This window comes from Fundulus heteroclitus, chromosome 9 (genome assembly GCF_011125445.2).
Source record: "Fundulus heteroclitus isolate FHET01 chromosome 9, MU-UCD_Fhet_4.1, whole genome shotgun sequence".
NCBI classification, from domain to species: domain Eukaryota; kingdom Metazoa; phylum Chordata; class Actinopteri; order Cyprinodontiformes; family Fundulidae; genus Fundulus; species Fundulus heteroclitus.
This window is the reverse complement of record NC_046369.1, coordinates 29,643,196-29,664,195: the sequence shown is the minus strand read 5'-3', so window position 1 is coordinate 29,664,195 and position 21,000 is coordinate 29,643,196. Positions and strand designations below refer to the sequence as shown.

At 40.1% G+C, this 21,000-nt stretch overlaps 4 protein-coding genes and 1 long non-coding RNA gene across 5 annotated transcripts in view; 1 reads left to right on the top strand and 4 right to left on the bottom strand.

The window, feature by feature from the left end:
* The window catches only part of dnm3a (dynamin 3a), a 60,858-nt gene extending 48,669 nt beyond the window's left edge, over window positions 1–12,189 (bottom strand). The window contains exon 1 of the mRNA XM_036141426.1: window positions 12,111–12,189. The gene's annotated coding sequence lies outside the window, so the exon portion shown is untranslated. The remainder of the gene's footprint in view (window positions 1–12,110) is intronic.
* On the top strand, window positions 34–5,457 carry LOC118564251 (inosine triphosphate pyrophosphatase-like). Its single transcript, XM_036141680.1, has 9 exons — window positions 34–38; window positions 87–227; window positions 1,462–1,594; window positions 1,668–1,741; window positions 1,833–1,864; window positions 1,959–2,071; window positions 2,154–2,230; window positions 2,414–2,479; window positions 5,243–5,457. Exons 1-9 carry the CDS (start codon window positions 34–36, stop codon window positions 5,307–5,309), a joined length of 708 nt encoding a protein of 235 aa, XP_035997573.1. The 3' UTR covers window positions 5,310–5,457.
* A 1,186-nt stretch (window positions 12,190–13,375) lies between the features above and the next one.
* On the bottom strand, window positions 13,376–16,014 carry LOC118564190 (dynamin-1-like). The gene is made up of 5 exons (XM_036141434.1): window positions 15,931–16,014; window positions 15,746–15,851; window positions 15,544–15,649; window positions 13,968–14,128; window positions 13,376–13,891 (listed from the first exon to the last, which is right to left on the bottom strand). Exons 1-5 carry the CDS (start codon window positions 16,005–16,007, stop codon window positions 13,703–13,705), a joined length of 639 nt encoding a protein of 212 aa, XP_035997327.1. The 5' UTR covers window positions 16,008–16,014; the 3' UTR covers window positions 13,376–13,702.
* Window positions 16,015–16,080: 66 nt separating this feature from the next.
* Window positions 16,081–18,268, bottom strand: LOC118564191. Its single transcript, XR_004931708.1, has 4 exons — window positions 18,199–18,268; window positions 17,504–17,575; window positions 16,416–16,748; window positions 16,081–16,139 (listed from the first exon to the last, which is right to left on the bottom strand). It is a non-coding gene; the product is annotated as an uncharacterized LOC118564191 (long non-coding RNA).
* Window positions 18,269–18,316: 48 nt separating this feature from the next.
* LOC118564250 (dynamin-2-like) lies at window positions 18,317–20,699 on the bottom strand. Its single transcript, XM_036141679.1, has 2 exons — window positions 20,345–20,699; window positions 18,317–18,401 (listed from the first exon to the last, which is right to left on the bottom strand). The coding sequence occupies exons 1-2, from the start codon at window positions 20,503–20,505 to the stop codon at window positions 18,317–18,319; spliced, it is 246 nt and encodes an 81-aa protein (XP_035997572.1). The 5' UTR covers window positions 20,506–20,699.
* Between the last annotated feature and the right edge of the window lie 301 nt (window positions 20,700–21,000).

Below are 21,000 nucleotides of genomic sequence, written 5' to 3'. Positions count from 1 at the left end.
GTGATTGGCGGGTTCTCTTAGTGGGCGGGGCGCATGCCGTTCGCTGATTCGCTGCGAAGTGAGGGGAAGGATTTCATTGGCTGAAGTGGAAACATCGCCGGTCCGAGTTTTTTTTTAGTTCCCCCTTCTCTCCCGGCGGCGGTGTGTAGAATCGTGGCTGTCCCAGCAGGAAGATCTGTGGTCTTTGTAACTGGAAACGCAAAGAAGCTCGAAGAAGTAGGAATCTGGCATGTTGTGATTTCTTTCTCGCGCTCGTATTATTTACTCCGTGGCAGGCTGTGGTTGCTGCATGCAGCCATAAAGAGCACGAGCCGCGTTTGTTTAAAACGCATTATTTCTAACTGTCTTTCATTTAGCTGACAGGCAGTGCATAGCAACCAGAGGGGGAGGAGCAGTACTGTCTTACGTTATGATATAGCCAAATAAATCTCAGATGTGCTTTCTCTGGCATGTCATGGAACTGATTTTAAGATTTTTGCTACTGTAACTCTTTAAAAGGTCGTTATACTTATATTTTCACTTATTTTACAACTTCTTTCTATTCATCAGATTATTATAACATAATGATAGCGCATTGTTGTTGTTGTTTTTCTAATTACTTTTGTCTTCATGAATATTTGTCTTGAGAAAAACCATATCGTTATTATGTAATCAAAGGAATTGCCATATTAATAAAGGCCAAAGGTTTTTTGGAAACTTCAGGTTTCTGTTAATAATCTCTTTCTTAATCACCAGTCTGAGTTCTATTGATTTGGGGTATTTATGTGTGCATGCTGTTAAATCCAGAGGAGGTTATTTTGAAGACAGCAAAGTCAAAGCAAGAGAAACCCACTCACTTGTCATGAGCAGTTTATTCTGATAAGTGATGCTTTAAATAATCACCTTGTTTGTTTTGCTGCACAGGATGCCAATGAAAAGCTATTCTGTTTTTGTACAAATTTGATCTTGCTTTAAAACGTTTCAGAATTATCTGTGTGCACAATCAAGTAGTCTGACTTTGGTTTCAGCGCTGACAGGATAAAGACATTTGGTGTACATACATAAACAGGAAGGATTTTTTTTGTTTGTTTGTCATGTGGATAAAGAAAGGTTTGTTTCAGCAGTGCAGCTGCCTTGACCCCTTCACCTTTCAAAAGCTGTAAGGTGTCCATTTGTAGGTTTCCTGTTGTGTATTCTTAATGTATTTAGCACTAGCAGTGTCAACTGTAGTGCTTTTGCTCTGGCTGGTGCTCCACTGGCTGAGAAGCGGACTACACCCAGGACAGGTCGCCAGTCCATCACAGTGTTTTGGATTTTAATTTTCTGTAACATATATTTCTATAATTATTGGTCACTTATCAGACATTTCTGTACTTTAGCCCTATGGTTTAGTCTACCTCTATTTTTTTTCTTGACAAAATGTTTGCACCACAGGTTAAGATGCCCATCAACAGGGTAAGGAACAAAACAATAATAAGAAAGCTTTAACATACGAAAGCCATTATTCTCTGTCTCTGCCCATGTTTGTGTTTTAATCTATTTTTACACAGTCACTGAGTACCAAGGGGAGCCAGATGAAATTTCTATACAAAAGTGTAAGGAGGCTGCACGACAGGTACATTAAATCGCAACTGCAAGAGCGTCAATATGTGTAACCTCATGTTAACACTGCTGTTTTTGTCCCAAAGATTGATGGGCCAGTCATAGTGGAGGACACCTGCCTGTGTTTCAGGGCGCTGGGAGGACTGCCTGGGCCTTACATGTAGGTCCAGTTTCCGCTCCTAATAAGGCAGTGCAGCTCAGATTGTAAATCTTTGCCTAAATTAATTATTGGTGTTTGTGTGTGTGTCTAGCAAATGGTTTCTCGATAAACTAAAACCAGAAGGTAAGTAATAAAATCTGTTATATTTAAACAAAGTGTGATGAAAGCTGTGTAACAATTCTGATAATCCTGGTTTGGTTGTGGAACTGTGAATTAGGCTTATACAAGCTCCTAGCTGGCTTTGAGGATAAATCTGCATGGGCCCTCTGCACCTTTGCATTCAGCGCTGGTAGAGATGAACCCGTGCAGCTCTTCAGAGGGAAAACTGAGGTTCGATTCTGTCTCACTCTCATTCCTTCTGTGTTTTTTGTTGTGTGGTTTTGCCTCTGATATGTTTCTCAACATCACGCAGGGGCAAATTGTGGAGCCCAGAGGGCCTCGAGACTTTGGATGGGATCCCTGTTTCCAGCCAGATGGATACGACAAAACGTAAAGAACCATTTGATTTTCACCACAAGGGGGAGCTAGAGGATAACAACACTGTCAGGGTGCAAATGAAAAATACCAAATCGCCCCACCATTCCCATTAAGCATGATGTGTCTTTGTTAATGTACCGCTTTTTAGACGTTAACTTCTCCATTCTCTCTAACTTTTGTCTCTCTTATCTGTAGCTACGCTGAACTCCCCAAAGACATAAAGAATTCGATCTCTCACCGCTACCGGGCACTCGCTGCCATGTCTGAGCACTGGTTCTGTTTCACCAAAGGTTTGTTTAAGAAAATTGGATTTTGTTCTCAGATGTGACTTTAATGTCCACAGACTTCCTATTAAGTTATCTGCCTTTCATAAGCAGGTTTTGTTGTGTTGGAAACTTATGTACACACACAACTTTACTCCTCACCAAACGCCCATCTGGAACAACAGATATGTGTTACACAGAAACAAGTCTCTGTATTTGGATCACTGGATGGAAAAAGGTATTTGGTCCATAAAACATCTTCTTAATGACAATGGAGACTGGCTGTCTTATGACGAATTTTGCTTATTATATAATTTGGAATGCTCACATACGCAGTTTAACACAGTAATGAACTCTATCCCAACTGCAGTCAAAAATCTGGTTCAAAATATAATCACTCAGTCAGCTAACCTTCAGTTACCCACTCTTCAACTGTTTGGAGTTAACCTTTTGGACCAAAAGTAACTCTGACAAACGGATGCGTCAACATCTAACTAATTCTATATTTCCTACCAAACCAAATAAAAACTCCATTTTAAATTTGTTTTCTGATTCAGAGGTTAATAAGTGGAGAACCGCTTACCTTAAATACCCTCTATGTCCTAAAGCAAAAGAAGTTCATTTCAAAATTCTCAATAACATTTTTCCATCCAGAGAACTATTAATGCAAAGATTCAACTTTGATACCAACACCTGTACCTTTTGTGACAACGACATTGAAACAACAGATCATCTCTTCTTCTATTGTGTGCATACTGATACATTTTGGAGAAACTTTCAGGACTGGATCTCAACAAAACGTTCCCTCCATCATCCCTTTAAAAGAGAATATATAATATTTGGAACCACCAACAGAGACAGAAGAACTGACCTCATTCTTAACAACCTGCTCATTTTAGCGAAATTCTTCATCCATTCCTGTAAATGGGGTAAAAGGAAACCTGTGTTTTCAGCCTTTAAAAACATTCTAATGGACAACCACTTAAGAACCTTAAAACTGATAAAAAAAAACAAGCATGGAATACAGCTCCTGAATGCCTATATTGATCTCAATTTTTTTTTTTATACTTTATTTTTAATTGTTTTTCTTTTATACCATATATACAAAGAACAGAACATTACAGCCCAAAAACAAAACAGTCCGAGCATCTAGTGTAAACAAAGGACACTACATCAGAAAGAAAACTACAGAGAGTACAGGCCAATAAACAACTGAGTAAATGAGAGCGACAAACACATGGTAAGTGTTAAATATCAATATATTCCGTTTTAGATAAAGATCCCATTTTGCCCAGTATTTCTTACACTTCTCGACAGCCAGTCTTAATGAGAAAGTCAGTCTTTCCATAATGCATATTTCCTTGATAATATCCCTCCAGTCCTGGATCGAAGGGGGGTCCGCACATAACCATTTGCGGGTTATGGCTTTTTTCGCACCTGCCAATAATATTAATAGGAGGTATTTGTCTGATTTCCTCAGTCCTTGAGGTAGATTACATAGGTAAGATACAGTGAAATGGTACGTCAAGTTCAGGTCCATGACATTGTTAATTTCTCTTGTGACTTCTGTCCAGTAGGGTGTGATCCTAGTGCAGTCCCAAAAAATATGGAAATGTCCCGCTGACATATTCCCACAGTTCCTCCAGCACTGAGCCCTGTCAGGGTCCATACATTGTTTGTTCTTAATACTAGGTGTAATGAAAAATCGTACCAAGTTCTTCCATGAAAATTCTCGCCATAAATCTGAGCTGGAAGTAACTGTGACCGCATTGCATATATTTAACCAGTCTTCGTCAGTTATTAATATTTTCGCTTCTTTTTCCCATCTAGCCTTAATATATGTTGTATGAAGATTTCTTCCCATTTGTAAACATAAGTATAGTCTGGATATCTGTTTCTTTGGAGCATTTCCTTTACATGAATCCAAAAGGATATTAACTAGGCCCATGTCTTCCTCTCCTACAAACTTTATATTTCTGTCATAGTGGTGTCTTAACTGGAGATACCTGGAAAAAGTCCTGTTTTTCCAAATTATAAATTCCCACAAGTTGCTGGTAATCTTTCAGTACATTACTGTCTGAAATCTTCCAGTAACCCGTTAGGCCCTTATGTGTCCATTGTGTGAATCTCTTATCTATATTTGCAGGTAGGAAATTTGTGTCATATGCTGGCCACCTCAAAATGCGGGCGCTTCTTTCGATTTTATCGTCTTTAAGTAATTTATACCATGTGTCTAATGGTACTTTTTGCCACGTAGGGATTTGGTCTGCATCTAAAAGTTTTTTTAATTTGAGATAGGTCTCCAAGCAGTGATTGAAGGGGTATCTCACAGTAGGACTGATCTATCTCTTTCCATTTAGCCTCACAAGCAGGATCAAACCACCCAATCAGAACCTGCATCTGAGCTGCTCGATAATAATCGTCCAAGCATGGTAGACCCAGTCCACCCTTGTCCTTTCTCAATTGTAATGTCTGAAATTTCACTCTCGGTTTTTGTTTACCCCATATAAACTTCGTAATTATCCTGTTTTGATCTAAAAAATTTTGAGAACTAATGCCCCATTGTTGTTTTTTTTTTTTTTGTCTTTTTTTTTTTTTTTTTGTCTTTTCTGTTTGCTTTTCTCGTTTCTGATTTATTATCTTCTAATATGTGTGCCTTAACACTGTAAGACCTCATTTCTTTATATTTGTACATGCCACATGATTTTGTACATTTGTTCAAATCTTTAATAAAAAAAAATTTATAAAAAAAAAAAGCCATGTCTGAGCACTTCTCACAAATCAACAGTACATCACCACAGAGCAAGAAGAAGAAGCAGGAGGATTAGAGGATCCTTATTTACACAAAAACTAACCAGCCTGGGTCTAAATTAGGTGGTTCCCTCTGTAACACCAGTCCTGTAAACCCAAAGTGAGCAGGTTTTGGGTTATATCTGTTTCACCCTTCATCTTAATAAACACATTTTATTTTCAAAAGATGTATTTTTCTTCATTCAACCTTGACAAACAGTTTATTTTGGGTATATTTATTTTTTCCAAAGCATGATCAACACAACTTTAGGATTGAAGACACTTCTTCTAGTTTTGCTCTGCCGTACCAGAGCAGAAACTCCAACATAGCCTGTTTGAGTTTTAGTTTCCAGGGACGGACAAAGATAGACTCAGAGAGGACCATAATTCATGAAATGAAAAGCTCCAGGGTCCTGATGAGAGCAACAGACCGCTCCGTTTCTAAGGCTGGGCCTGTGGATTTGGCGCAAGAAGCAGATAGATGTTCAGGCTGGAGTCCAAAAGTGTGGAGGCAGGGGAGTTTAGGAGGAGCTTGTTCCTAAAGCGGATAATGGGGTGTTCAGTAGACGGCACAGTGATCACAGAGGGGATTTGGTAATAAATGACCCGGGAGCTTCAAGTCTCACATAGGAACTATGCATACACCTGTGACTGGTGCCTGTTAGATTCACGGAGGATGGGAGTCAGGCTCATAAACAGGCTTTGTTTAAGACCAGTTGGAACCGCGTACTGCTAAGTGTACCTAATACTTAAATTGGCACAGTTCTGGTAAAACATTTTACTTACACTCATCACAGGAATGAGTGTTGAATAAGAGTTGGTTACGTAAAATGTTTAATGATGTATTGAAACAGTAATTTTGTCATGGATGGTGATACAGCCAAGAACAGCAATGAATTGTCAAAAACAGTAGTTGGGTTCACAAATTTTGAATTTACTCTGAATTTTCTCAAGTCCCTGTCAAAGTTATACACACAGGTTCACATTCCATCCACAATGATTGCAATGTCTCTATGACACATTGAACATTGGATATGGAATGAATAGAGTCAGTTGTAGTGACATAAAATACCAATTTGTGGTTACAAGAGCCATTAACAACAATTAAAATTCATATAAGCTTAAAAGTGAAGGTAAGAAAAGCGATCCTTTAAAAAGTGTCTTTAAAAAGGGTAAAACACCTTAAAATGGTTTTCTATTTGAAAAGCTTTTGGATCTGCGATCCACCTACTAAACCTTTCCGAGCAGTGATCTTATGATTGATTAGTCATGCCTGCGGAGGACTGAAGGGGGAGCTGTTGGCCGCGATGCCTCATTCCTGCTGCGTTTGCATGAATGAAAGCATCGCGTCTGAACTTTGTTTATTCGTGTTAACCGTTTTCAGGTAATAACTGAATATTCATTTAACCTTAAAAATGTTTGCTAGCAATAATTGTTGTGTTTTGTAAGTTTTCCAACTTGAGGTTGAGTGGTTTTGACCAAGTAACTTACATTTAACGTCAATGGTTTGAGATATAATTTTAAGCTAGTCGCCTCCGATCAGCCTGCTGATGACGTAGCACCACCAGACCAGTGTTGGCGCGGTACACAGTGTGTGTTTGTAGTACACGCCTCTAAGAATATGCTAAAAACAGCAAATGAGACTTGTAAAAGAGATATTAGAAGTTGAGTTCACTTTATTATATGGGTAATGAATATTTAGACTCTCAGGGTTTTTAGTTGAAGAAAAAAATATAAGAAATAGCATGGGAATGTGAAAATACATAAAAGAAACTGCCTTCATAAATGTTTTTGTTAATTTTTGTCTCATATTTGATTTGACATGAAGATTAAAGCTGAGTTTCAGTTTTGTAAATAATGTTGAATTGTAAATAAATTCCTGCTGCGTTTGCATGAATGGAAGCATCGTGTCTGAGCTTTGTTTATTCATGTTAACTGTTTTCAGGTAATAACTGAATATTCATTTAACCTTAAAAATGTTTGCTAGCAATAATTGTTGTGTTTAAGATTATAGTGGTTTTACATCTGATCCATACTCCAGTCTAGAAGGTGGCGGTAATGCACCTGAAAGTTGTTTGCCAACCGCCATAAAAAAAAAACAAGAAGAAGAAGAAGAATTGTTGTGTTTTGTAAGTTTTCCAACTTGAGGTTGAGTGATTTTGACCAAGTAACTTACATTTAACGTCAATGGTTTGAGATATAATTTTAAGCTAGTTGCCTCCGATCAGCCTGCTGATGACGTAGCACCACCAGACCAGTGTTGGCGCGGTACACAGTGTGTGTTTGTAGTACATGCCTCTAAGAATATGCTAAAGACAGCAAATGAGACTTGTAAAAGAGATATTAGAAGTTGGGTTCACTTTATTATATGGGGAATGAATATTTAGACTCTCAGGGTTTTTAGGTGAGGAAAAGAATCTAAGAAATAGCATGGGAATGTGAAAAGACATGAAAGAAACTGCCTTCATAAAGAAATGTTTTTGTTCATTTTTGTCTCATATTTGATTTGACATGAAGATTAAAGCTAAATTTCAGTTTTGTAAATAATCTTGAATTGTAAATAAATTCCTGCTGCGTTTGCATGAACGGAGGCATCGTGTCTGAGCTTTGTTTACTCATGTTAACTGTTTCCAGGAGGTCCCACCGAGATGAGTGAGCCGTGGACCAACTATTGAAGGCAGACGTCCAGATCATCACTCATCATTTACCTCAACACAGTGCTGTCAAGGTGGATAGTAAAGTGTGGTCGTCCTACATCTGCGTAGAGAGATCTGTATATCATCTGATCGTCCCATAAGCATTGCTCTTTTTGTGGTGTCTCTGGAACAGAGCATGGACTTCCAGTATGTGCGTTGTGTAAGACGGACGTTTATTGTTCCAAAATCTGTCAAGCTAAACATTGGCCGGTACATAAAAGAATATGTAAACATTCAGAGAAAAGAGCAAAGAACATCCACACAAAGAAAGAACCAACCCAACTCAGCTTGTTTCTCTGGTGGGCAAGCGATGCATGGTTGAGTGCTACATTCAAGGCAAAAAGGTCCAAGCATTGTGGGATACAGGCTCTCAAGTCAGTATCATTGATGAACAATGGAAAGTGAAATACTTACCCGACCAGACACTTAAAGATTTATCTGAACTACTGGATGCCCCTGATGACTTAAAAGTTACTGCTGCTAATGGACAGAACATGGCCTTAACGAAGGTTTTATTGAAGTTACTGTTTCGCTGTCAGCAGAGGGAACTGAAACGAAAGAGATAACGGTACCAACGTTGGTGATGACAGGCAATGGACTTCCACAGCCCATCCTCGGCTTTAATGTCATCGAGCAGATGGTTAAAATGAGCGCGCCTGAATCGGTGAGTGAAACACACACAAATAAGTTGCAGCAGGCATTAATGACAGCTTTTCCAAGGCTAAAATAAGAAAAGTGTGACTGCTTTTGTTTATTTGGTAACTGCTGAGGGGGTCAATGTGACTATGTTGTGAAAGCATCCAAAGAAAAAGTCATTGTGCCAAAACAACATTTCAGTGCTAGTCGACTGTAAAGTTAAAACAAGACCTTTAAAAATGGACACTGTACTGTTGTTTGAGCCAGAAATCAACCCTCAGTGGGCAGATGGCCTTGAGCTTTGTTAGACTGTGATTACACTTAAAAAAAATGTGCCACCATATATTACTCTGTGTCCAAAATCCCACTGAGCATGACATTGAACTGCCAGGAAGAACTGTAGTAGGCTCCTTACAACAGATTGAGGCTGTGTATCCAGAGACCATCCTGGGGGAGAATGATCGAGCTCCGACAGCTCTGGTTAGCCATGTAAGTGCAGAGACTCTGAAAGAGGCAGAAAGTCAATGGGATCCACCTGTTGACCTCAGCCATCTAAGTAAATCTGAGAAAGAGAGAGCACAGGAAATGCTCAGGGACGAATATACGTCTTTTTCTAAATCGGATGATGATATTTGTTGTATTGAGAGACCAAAAGACCCGACTCCTGTTGCACGCACGTATCCATCCATGCCAAAAGCTCTGTATAAAGAGATGAAGGATTATCTGCACAACCTCATTGCACAAGGCTGGGTAAAGAAGTCCAACTCATGTTATTCATCGTCAGTGGTCTGTGTGAGAAAAAAGGATGGGAGTTTTGAGACTGTGCATAGACTATAGGGAGCTGGATAAAAAGACTGCTCCAGACAGGCAACCAATCCCGCGAGTGCAGGATATCCTGGACAGTCTTGGTGGCAACTCTTGGTTCTCCTTGCTAGACCAAGGGAAGGCTTACCATCAGGGATTCATGGAAGAAAACAGCCAGCCATTGACTGAATTTGTGACTCCTTGGGGTCTTTATGAGTGGATAAGGATTCCGGGGGGGAAAAGGCACGGAGAGGTTACACAGAGGGAGCGTGTCCGAGCTCGGGCTTATAAAGAGCTTTATGATCATGTGGCCGCCATCTTTTCAGATTCCTTGCAGACGGCCTGTATAGAAATGTGAATCGTGTCTGACGGGGTTTGCAGCTCCCTGCTCTCTCTGCTCTTTGAAGTATTAAAGTGTTTCAAAGATGATAAAAATGGCCGCGGCTGCTGTGAATGAAATGTTATTGGTTGACCTGCTGGTGCATTTAATTGAAACTCCATCTCAGCAAAGTGGAATCTTCCCTCCATCCAGTGGGAAACAGGCTCACCCGTCCTCTCCTGTGAGACTCTGGTGCAGTTTGTAGACATTTCTCTTTGAATTGGATTTTTAACACGAAATATTCTGTGCCCAGATGTAAGCGTTCAGGTTCTGTTTCTATCCTAAATAATTCAGACGCACTTTTGGCTCTCAGCATATTGATCTTTGTGCTCAGCGCTAGATGTTCAGAAGACAAAGGCTTTGCCCACAGAGAGTGAAAACAAAACAAAAAAATACTTTTATGGTCTTCTGCAGCAGCCACAGGTCTGGAAACGAGGGGAAAAGCCAGTTTTTATTTCTGCATCAGCAGCACCGGTTCCAGGTGCCTCAGAGGTACCAGAACCTGTTTTATCAACCGATCAGACGGGATGTCGCCTGCAGGGTGGGCTCCTGAAACAAAATGATCCACATAAGCAGATATGGAGCCTTTTAACTTTAAATATTATATATACTGATACTGCAGGAGGGTAATAAATGGCAGTATTTTTATCCATTAGTGTTTCCAGCTCTAAGGAAATTGTCATCTTGATCTTATCAATATTTTCCTTTTTCAACAGAGGAACCTGCTGGAGGAGGACTCTGATGAAGAGGAAGACTTCTTCCTGTGAGTTTGTGTTAGAATGTTTTTAAGTTAGATAGGCCTAATCTGCCAGAACAGCAGGAATAAGATAAAACCGCTCCTGTAGCGCTGTCATACGATCGTATCCAGGCCTCAGGAGCTCTGGAAAACCTTGGGCTTAGGAAACAAAAGGAATTTCTTATCTTAATTCATCTTTAACGATAAGGAGGCTGACAGCACGTCTTGCACGTGTTAGAAACAATAACACTAAAATGAACAATTGCATCTTTAGCTGCAGTGCATAAACACCTGCCCATCACAAGCTTGTTTATGGAATTGAAGCAGATTAAAAAACCATTGAAGAAGTACATGAAGCTCTAGTTATACATACAGCAAGTGTTTAGGACTTACATATCTGATCTTTGTGCAGAGAGACCAAAGGACTAGAGGACTTGGGAGTTTTGCAAAAAAGGGGGAAGAAGTGTTTTAATAACAACAGAGCCATGGTTACCTAGCCATGTTGTCAGTTTGGTGTTTGTGGGCACATTAATGGGTTTATAAGCGTTTACATGTGCAGTGTAGCGCGCGTATGCATGAGCATGGGCGTATCACCAGTGTTATGGGGGTGTGGGGTGCAGCGTCTTTGTCTCTGCAAGCTCTGGAGTGCTGATTGGAAGACGCTGGGAACCGCTGACGTACGCTGCCTGTCAGAGCCTGGCCACCTGCTTTTAAGCATAGTCCACAGGTTTTCTGTAGGTTTGAGGTCAGGGGAAGCCTACTGATCCTGGTTTATCTATTCCAAATCCAGTGTGGACGTGTGTTCGGTGTCGCCGTGCTATTGGATCACGCTGCCGTGTCTGAGTTTCAGCTCATCCGAACCGAGCTGGGAACAGCCCAGAATCATCCTCCCAACCAATCACACTGGTTCACCTCATACGGGTGATTATAACATTGTTCCTTTAAGACAGGCCAATAACGACCCTAACGACTCCTCGTTACAGAGGAGTGGACCAGTTTCAATTCAGTCTGCTGGCTTAATGGCTTTAACGACCGTCCATTACTAAGGGGTGGACCTGTTTCTGTTGAATTTGCATGTTATCTAAGCCATTCCAAGGCCTTTGTTTGGGCAGTAGTATAAAGCTTGATGCTCCACATTACTCCAGACATTTTGAATAGAGAAAGCTTCCTGGAGAGGAAATGAAACATCTTCAATCTACGGAAAACAAGTCCAGTTGCTTTGTTTTTTACTATTTTTAGAATGACCATGACCTGGATGACTGAGAATCTTCACCAGCACATCACTGACATGCATTTTTGCAGGGACTGACAACTGCATTTTTCTTTATATCCTTGTAAGGATATTAGGTTTGTACGGATCATTAGGTTTTTTTCTAAATATCTGTTTGTTTGTTTTTAGGTCAGGATATTAAGCCCCCCACCATCTGATCCGCCCCTAAGAAATTGCCCTGGATGCGCCCCTGCAGACTGGGTGAACTTCCACGTGGAGCAGCTCATGATCACGGCGGCAGTTCCCGCTACTAACAGCGGAGCGTTAACGAGTCTTACCTGCCCACGAAGTTTTCCAGCACGGAGCTCTTGCCCAAACCTTTAAACACGTGTGGTGTTTCTTCTCCTTAAAACTCTGGACGGGTTTCCTTAGTTCCCCTCTCCCCTGAGTTAACTCCATGGGAAACATGGTAGTGAAACGTTCTGCTTTGACAGCTAGCGGAATGAAGTTTTCAGCGCATGCGCACAAACGAGCGAGTTAGTTTGTCTGTCTGTCTGTCTGCAACAGCCCCTCCTTTGCTCTATCCCCCCTAAAAAAAAAAAAGAAGACAGACAAACTTTGCAGCCAATTAGCAGGCACCTAAAATGCAATCAGTGTCTCTGGGTTACAGCTATTTAAAATCCCACAGGACCGGAGCAGGGTAGGGCACCACTGCAGCCCTATAAACACAGCAACCAGAGCCGGAGAGTGTAGTTCATCCACTGTAAATAACACCGCTGCATTCTTTGCCTGTGAGGGAGTGTGCACAGCAGAGTGGAATAGTAACCAGAGACAAGTGAAAGAGAAAATGTACGGATCATTAGTTTTTTTTTTTTAAATAGGTGTTTGTTTTTAGTTCAGGATATTATCTTGGTACATGCAAGATAAGCCGGTAAGGGCATCACGCAAGGGGCATTACAGTTCAACATTACAGCTACTCAAAGTCATAAAATATTAGAGAACAGTCTTTTATTCCTGCACGCCAACTACAATATATGGACTGCAGATAAAACCCATGGCTTTCAAGTAAAAGACCCGTACCTTGATCAGTTCATTGGGGAAGTGCTCGTGAAAGATTTTATTGATCACATCACCGTGTCTACTTTGTCACCAGACCCTTCGATTAGCTTCTCAAAGTCAACAGCCAGGCGCTGAACTAACCTAGAGGACAGAAACTCCCAGAATGGGACGGCCACATATACACACACACATTTAAAAGTGTTTTATTTCCACAATAATAATCCACAGATTGGGAAGGAACAAATTATCCACAGAATTGTCCAAAAGATCCTGAAATCCGACTTTAATCAAAGTAATCCACTTGTGCGTAAAAGTGTCATCATGGCGTGGTCCCGTTCAGCAGCAAACAAAGGCTTCACCTTTGCCGTTTTCTTCATCAGATGTCTACGCATTTACAAAAGTTCATTATCCACTGGCACTCATTGATTTGTTGGGTATTTATTTTGTCCAGAAATCCATTTGGAGCAGGTTTTTTGACTAATCGTAGGGTTCAAAAATATGTGAAGCCGGCCTGAATCGTTGCGCCCTTAACATTTCCAACAAGTTGTCCAGATGATTCGTCCAAGAAATCCATGGAGACGTTATTGCATTTAAAAAAACGTTTTAGTGAGTAGATGGAAAAGAAAAGGGTGCCAAACATACATACAAAATATGTCAAAAAACCATTTGGCTCCACTCTGTGAGATACACAACCACCAAACTCCCATGATGCATCATTCCTAAAAAGGTGACACGTATGCATCCTTAAACCAAAGAACTACTGATAATAACAAAATGTCCACAATAGCTAAATATACAATTTCCCCAAATTAATATGAATTACCAATAATATCTAATAATTTCAGGAAAAGTAAATTTAGCAAGAAAAACAAAAAATTAACCATAATGCATACCAAAAAAATCGCAAAGTATTAATTCAGGCTCCTACAATGAGCACAAACGGACAGAGCGACTGACTGTAGTAGTGTCTTGGTCCTGCCTGCAGCGTCGTCTGGACTGAACTTCCTGTATTCTTCGGCCTCTTTATTCAGGGCCAGCAGCTGGCTCTGTAGGTGGCTGCGAAAGGCTGGCAGTTCATCCCGGATGTGGTTTGTCAGTTGCTGCAAACAAATGCTGTCAACACCTATACATAATGAGTTTCGACTCCCAAGTATGCGTGTGTGTGTTAACATTAACCTGGTTGAGTATTCTTTGTAAATATGGGGTCCCCATGCGATCAGCCATGTGTTTGTAGGCCGGATGGGACAGAAAGAAATTTCTCTCTGATTCCAGAGCTGCCATGATGTCCTTTTTCCCATCAATGTCCTTCTGGCTGCAGTTCACAACCCCTATGTAACCTGGGGAAGAAGTAGAATACAATACAGCAGGCTAATACATGGAGACTTTAAAAATATCGAGATTTCTTTTTTTAAGGAACATAAGATGAGATTTTATCGTTTATATCAAAATGGTCCGTGTGGCATTAGAATGATACTTTTATGTATTCCAGTAGGTTATTTTTTTTAGCCGTTTTTCTTATTTATCTACAACTGTTAAAAAAATTAGCCTGTGAGAAATTTGGGATAAAGCTTTAATTCAGAGATGCCTTCTTATAATTACTTTATGAAAAGAAAAACATATCAAGATTAATATTGTATATTGGCATTCAGCCTAAAAATATCAAATATATTATTTTTGATCCGTATCTCAGAGCGGAATGAGCATCAAAGTTAAACTAACAGCATAGCGGTTCAAAATCCCTTGGACGTTTTTTTTTTTTTCACGTCTCGACACATTACATTTGCAAACTTTCATGGATTTAACTGGGATTTGATGTTACAAACCAAGACAAAGTAGTGCATAAGTATGAAGCAGAAGGAAAACGATAAATTTCTTTCAAAAAAACGTTAAGTGTGGAGTGCTTAGTAAATTTTACGGCTAGCTTTACTGTGATGCCCCTAAATAAATCCCAGTGCAGTTTATGAGGGACACGCGCAGGCTTCTTCCTGTCTCCAAACCTTTGCTGCCCTCGTGGGATTTGATGGTGGTTCTGGAGGGGCTCAAAGGGCCCCCATTTGAGCCATTGTTGGGGACCAGTCTTAAACATCTGTCTCTTAAGACAGTGCAGTTACTGGCTCTTGCCTCTGCAAAACGAGTCAGTGACATTCGTGCGCGTTCTATGAACCCCGCATGTACCCGGTTCGCCCCGGGGTACACGCGTATGGTTCTAAAGCCCAACCCAGCTTTAGTTCCTAAAGTGGTTGGTGAGCGAGGAGCCTCGGCAGACAACCCTTCTTGCTGGGCGGTGAGAAGAGGTTTGCTTGTTGAATTGAGGTGACGTGATCTGCGCACGCTTTAGTAGACGGGGCTACTGGGCGTGGCGTAAGACGAGCACTTTCACCGGCCAATCAGGATTGGCGGATTGAGATAAATGCTTCTACCAGGGGCTGCAGGAGGCTGCATCCCACAGCAATAGCGAGACACCTTGCTCATATTATTCTAAGAACTGGGGTTTTGTTAGATAACCAAACGTTTTTCTTCGTCGATAAGGTTTTAGGATTGCTCAATACTTTCTAGGTGTATACAGAAAAACTTCATGCTGTTCTTTGACACGTGCAACCAGAAATTATTTAAAGAATTCATAATTTTTATGAGCTCTGGTGTTTTACAAACTGATGTAAGAGATCTGAAAGCTATTGAATTACAAAGATGTAAAAAAAAAAATGAAAATAACATGCTAGTATCACACATTTCTTTGTAGCATATAAATTACCCATGTGTCGAAGAAGTTTGACTGCAATTTCCCTTCTATGTTCAGTAATGGCCGTGGGGTTTGTTTGAAAAACCATTCCCTCTCTTCTAAGCAGTTTTTCTGCAAACTGACATTCCAAGATAACAGAAAGTTTTAAATTTTCAATATATACAATTTTAAAATAGCCAATGCACATAATGATGATAAGGGGGAAAGCACATACTTTCAATACAAACACACCACATGAAGTACTGTCTGCCTGTATCGGATACTGAACAGTATCACATGTCCATCTGGAGACTTTGCATCCTTTGTTTCTCATGAATGCCCTACAAAAAGACAAAAGAAAACATTCTATCTGTCTGTAGATGGATGGATGATGCATGAGTGTGGGGTGGTTTTCCTTACCTTGTAGTTTCCAAACATTGTTTAATGTCTCGTTTGGACTCCCCCAGATGGATCCAAGAGCAGGGATCTCTTTTCATGGGGATAAATTACCTTAATAAGCAAGTATGAATTGTGTTGTTGTTTGTGTCTAAAGTGGCATTTACTGCTAATTTCCAGTGGTGGTGGTCATTTATAATCACCAGTAAAACTTCATGCTCCATGGGTTTTATCTGAAAAACATAAAACATTTGAAAAATAAGCAAGAAATGGTTTTACAAATTCAGCTGGTAAAAGAATAAAACTCAAAATATGAAAATAAAGAAAACCCATTAATTGAATAAAAGTATTTGCTCAAGACAGTTTTTACTTACAATCTTATTTCTAACAGGTTATTCCTTACATTTCAAAAACTTAAATCATTAACTTAATATAGAAAGATCATGAATGAAATATAATTACTCTGCATTTGTGAGTATGTCCAAAATATCTCGTTAGGTTATGCAGACCTTAAGCCTTGGGGATTTTCCATTCCAAATTGCAGTCATTGCAAAGGAGTCTATCAGAGCTGCTTTTTCTTTGTTGGTGCAATTGTGCTCACACACTAATAGATTCATATAGGCATTAATGGACTGTCAAGGAAATGTTCATAGATTTAGCTAAATGCACTTAGTTATGTGGCTAACTAAAAAAACACTTAAAGTTATGAGCAGTACTGTGTACCTCACTTTCCAGCTCCATGTTTGGACCAATTTGAGAAATGTCCCAATAATATAATTTGTATGGCCCAATTTTGGAAAGGAGAACATGTGAAACATTTCCTTCCCATGCTTCCTGGACATCTATCAAACATATAAAGAAACACAACTGTCAATAAAGGATGCAGCTGCTACTCGAGCAACAAACTGTTGTGCCACAACACACATTTCCCCTGCAAACCAAAGGCATACTTAAATATGCATGATTAGGGTAGCTGATGAGAATTACGTGTACAACATGATTAAATACAGGTATTTTTAAAATTCAGAGCCAAAAACATTCTTACTTTTCTCAACAACAGCCGTTATGTATGTTTGCTCAGAACAAGCCTTTGAAGGCTGTGGTGGAGCTGCAGGGACAGTAGATCTTGGTTGCGGATGATTGTGGGGCACCCTGGGTATCCTCTCCACAGCCAACATGAGCTGATCAGTACTAATTTTACTAAATACATTTCCTTTCTCGTCTCGCAGATCAGCACTTTTTCCTTTTATTGCTGTGATGACATATGGGCCAATGTAGCTTCTTTCCAGCTTGCCGCCTTTTTTTCTTTGTTGGCTTCTGACATTTTGTCTCCATACTTTCTCCCCAAATTTGAAAACTAGTTTGCTGTCAGATTTATTTTTGCTTTTGTTTTTTTTTTCCATGTCCTTTGTCAAGATGTTTTCGGACTTTCTCGAAGAGTAGTGTCTGTTCCTTAATGTCCTGCGCTAACTCCTCTGGTGCCACTGCATCCTCTATGCTGCTAAATAAAATAAAGTCTCTTAAACTGTCCTTTAGCTGTCTTTTTGGGATTAAGTTTGTAACCATTCATGAAAAAGGGCAATATTAATGGACAAACCTTTATCGGCATAAACTCTGATGGTTTCTTGAGACATGGAGTGCTGGCTTGACAGTCTAAGCACTGGGAGACCTAAAATACAGAATGTTGTGTAATGAAGAACAAAACTCAATAAAACCATGTGATGTAAAATGAATGAAGAAATAACTGGAATTTTATATTAAGATTTATAAAATTTTGTACTGATCTATTTTGTGTATGTAATGCTTACTGTCATGCTACAGCTCGCTGTGTTTTGTTTTGGTCATGTGGGCTGTGTTACTCACTGCTCTGCTTTCCTTATTAGCTCCATGTAGCAATACCTGTCACCCCTAAATAGTGGTAGTGACTCTGGGGTGCTTCTCGGACCGTCTGTTCACTGCTACATAGCTCACAAGCTAGTATGAGCAAAGCCTGTTGTTTGTGCTTCCTCACATAACCACCAAGCAAGTATAACCCATGGACCTATTTATTGTATCCAGCATTATCTAATGGATACTGAAAATGTTGGTATATTTTATCCCGTGTTCTCCACATTCCACTGAGATGTCTGAAGCAGCTATAACCTTACTCTCTGTTACAGGGGGTCGTGAGTGCGCTCCAGCCAGTTTCCATCCTTTTAACGCTTTTTTTCTTGGAAAAAAAAAATTTAAACCTATTTTGGTGGCAGAGCTAAATTATCAGGTCCTCTACTTGTCTTGTTACGGCATACATACCCATTTGCTGATGTCGACTGACATGCCAGGCCAGTAGTGTCTTTGAGAAATTGCTTCTCTTGTTTTAGTTTGGCCACAATGGGCCCCAGTAGAGCGGCAGTGAAAATCCTGGAAAATGTTATCTGCATTTTGAGCACCGCAGACCACTTGTGTTTTGAGGCTTTTGGCAGTTCCTTTGTGACGCCAGTAAAACAACTCTTCTCCTAAAAAAAAAAAAGAAGCAAATCATTAAAAATTTAATTACGCTTAAGCAGAGTTTTAAAAACTGTGCACATTTGAAGCTTTCAGAACATGTTGAGTATCTGCTGGTCAGAAGAAATAAAGGAACACTTTGAAAACAGCAGATTTATCTGGATAAATGCTCCTGCTGAACATTCATGCTTATGTTAGAAACAGTGTTCTGTTTTATTAGATGAAAATTATCATCCCACTGAGGACTTAATCTGAAATTCCAGAGAAAGTGAGACTGAAAAACTGATGCAGCGGCCCAATTTGCTGACACGTTATTTGGTTAGACATTCACGCCAGTGGTTGACTCGAGGTGAATTTAAAGGGCTGTAGCACAACTTATCCTGCTCCTTGCACTTTATTCTGGTAATGGCACATATTGAGGTTTCATCCTGGTGGAAATGGACTACGTCAGAGACCTCTGACCCAGGCAAATTCTCAAAAAGTTCCATTGTACAGTTCTCCTGTGCTGTTTTTAAAGTATGTAATTTGCACATACTTTCACAGTGTTCTTGTTTATGTCAAGCAACTGTCAGGCCTACAAGTTAAGAAGTGTTTCATAATTGATAGACAAATCCATGCACCATGTTTAATATGAATGTAGACACAATAGCATAAAAATTTCCGTAGATATAATGAACAAAAACTTAATTTAAGTATAGGGTTCTGCTTTATGTAAACTTTGGAAAGTTGTGATATGAAAATCCTAACCAGAAGGACTCCTCACAATGCAGAAAAATAAGTACAACAATGTAAACATTCTTTTTATGTCTAAAATGTAAACTGTTTTCTTTTTTTTAATAAATTGCTCTGAAAAGACCAAAATTAGTCTTTTTTTCAACATCCACGCTGCAATATTATGAAAAGACGTCTCTACAGACGTCTGCAGCTTTTCGTCGCAATAGAACATTTTCTCTCTTGTTTAAAAGAGCTGGGTAAACTCCATTGAGTTTATATTTCACAATGGTTTTATACTCTGCTGGATTCATTTTTTTGTCGGTGTAGAGATTTCTCAAGCAACTTCGAAAATGTAAGCACTGTCAGCTAGCGAAACATTCAGTTATTACGTCACCTAATTTGCATAATCAATAACTATGGCACGAGACAAGGTCCTATAAGGGATCTTAGGATGGAGCATTTTAAGAATAGGTCAGAGCTATATACTACAATGTATGTGTTTTAACTGTGCATAAACTAACGGAATGGAAAAAGTGATTTGTTTATATATAGAGTGGTGCGGTCGTAAACTTCAGCCACACTTTTTGCAAATTCGCAATGTGACGACGATCATGTATTTCAGTGTCATGAGAACAATGTATGCTTTTTTTTAATTACCAACACACTGTTATTTTAGTCTTTTATTTTTGTTTGGAAGTGGGTGTAAATCACATTTGCATAAGCTTTTTTCTTTTATTTCGTTAAGAGAAATAAAACATCTTGATTTCCACGCCGAATTGGCTGGAATAGCTGCGTGAAGCTGACACCCAACCCACAGAAAAAAACTCATAGACGGAATGGTTAGTGCCTCGTTTGTCCAGGTTTGTGCCGTTAAAATTAGCATTTGTGCTGTTTTGGTTTTAAAGATATTAAAGAATATTTGTTAAGGTCACTCAGAGTTCACCCCCCCCCCCCCCATTTTGCTTGGAATCCGACCAAACTGGGCTACTTTTTTAGTGCTTCGTTTGTGCTGCTTTGGTTTCGCAGATATGAATTTTAATTTCAGCCGATGACGTCGTCATAGCCAGCCGCTTCAAAATATCTATTTACCTGAGTTTTTTCTGTGGGTGGGGTGTCAGTTTCACGCAGCTATTCTGGCGGGGATGACTCGTTTGGCACGACAGGTGAACTTCCACGTGGAGCAGCTCACGATCACGGCGGCAGTTCCCGCTACTAACAGCGGAGCGTTAACGAGTCTTACCTGCCCACGAAGTTTTCCAGCACGGAGCTCTTGCCCGCGCTCTGGCCGCCCACCACGGCGATCTGCGGCAGGTGGAGGCTGCAGCTCTGGCCCACGGTGCCCAGGGCTTCCTGGAGGTGGTTGACCAGCGGGATCAGCTCCTCCATCCCGCGGTTGCCCATCGCAACGGGTGCAGCTCCCCGTCCGGCCCCCCCTTTCTCGTCCCCCTTTTACTTCCCTCTCTAGTCAACGCCAGTCGAGAGCGTAACTACCATACTTTAATGCAACTCAGAATGATAAAAGTGTTTATGTGGTTAGAACATAAATAACTTCAAGAACAACACACGCGCGCGCTCGGTGCTGCTCTTTAAAGCCAGGACCAGAGCCATAGAGACACTCCCATTGGATTCCGTTATACGCTGTTTGCCGCCCACTTCCGGGGTATGCAGCCTCGCGTAGTTCCAAAAAGCCATTCTATGGCGTTGGACATCATTCACTTCCATTGCTGACTGTCGAGTAACTTCTGAGGTAAGTTGATTAAATAGCTACCTGTTTTGAATTGTCAACTGTCTATATTTTATCATAGGCCATTTATGATGCATATACTGATCTTTTGTTGTATGTACACAGTGTAATTATATATATATATATATATATATATATATATATATATATAT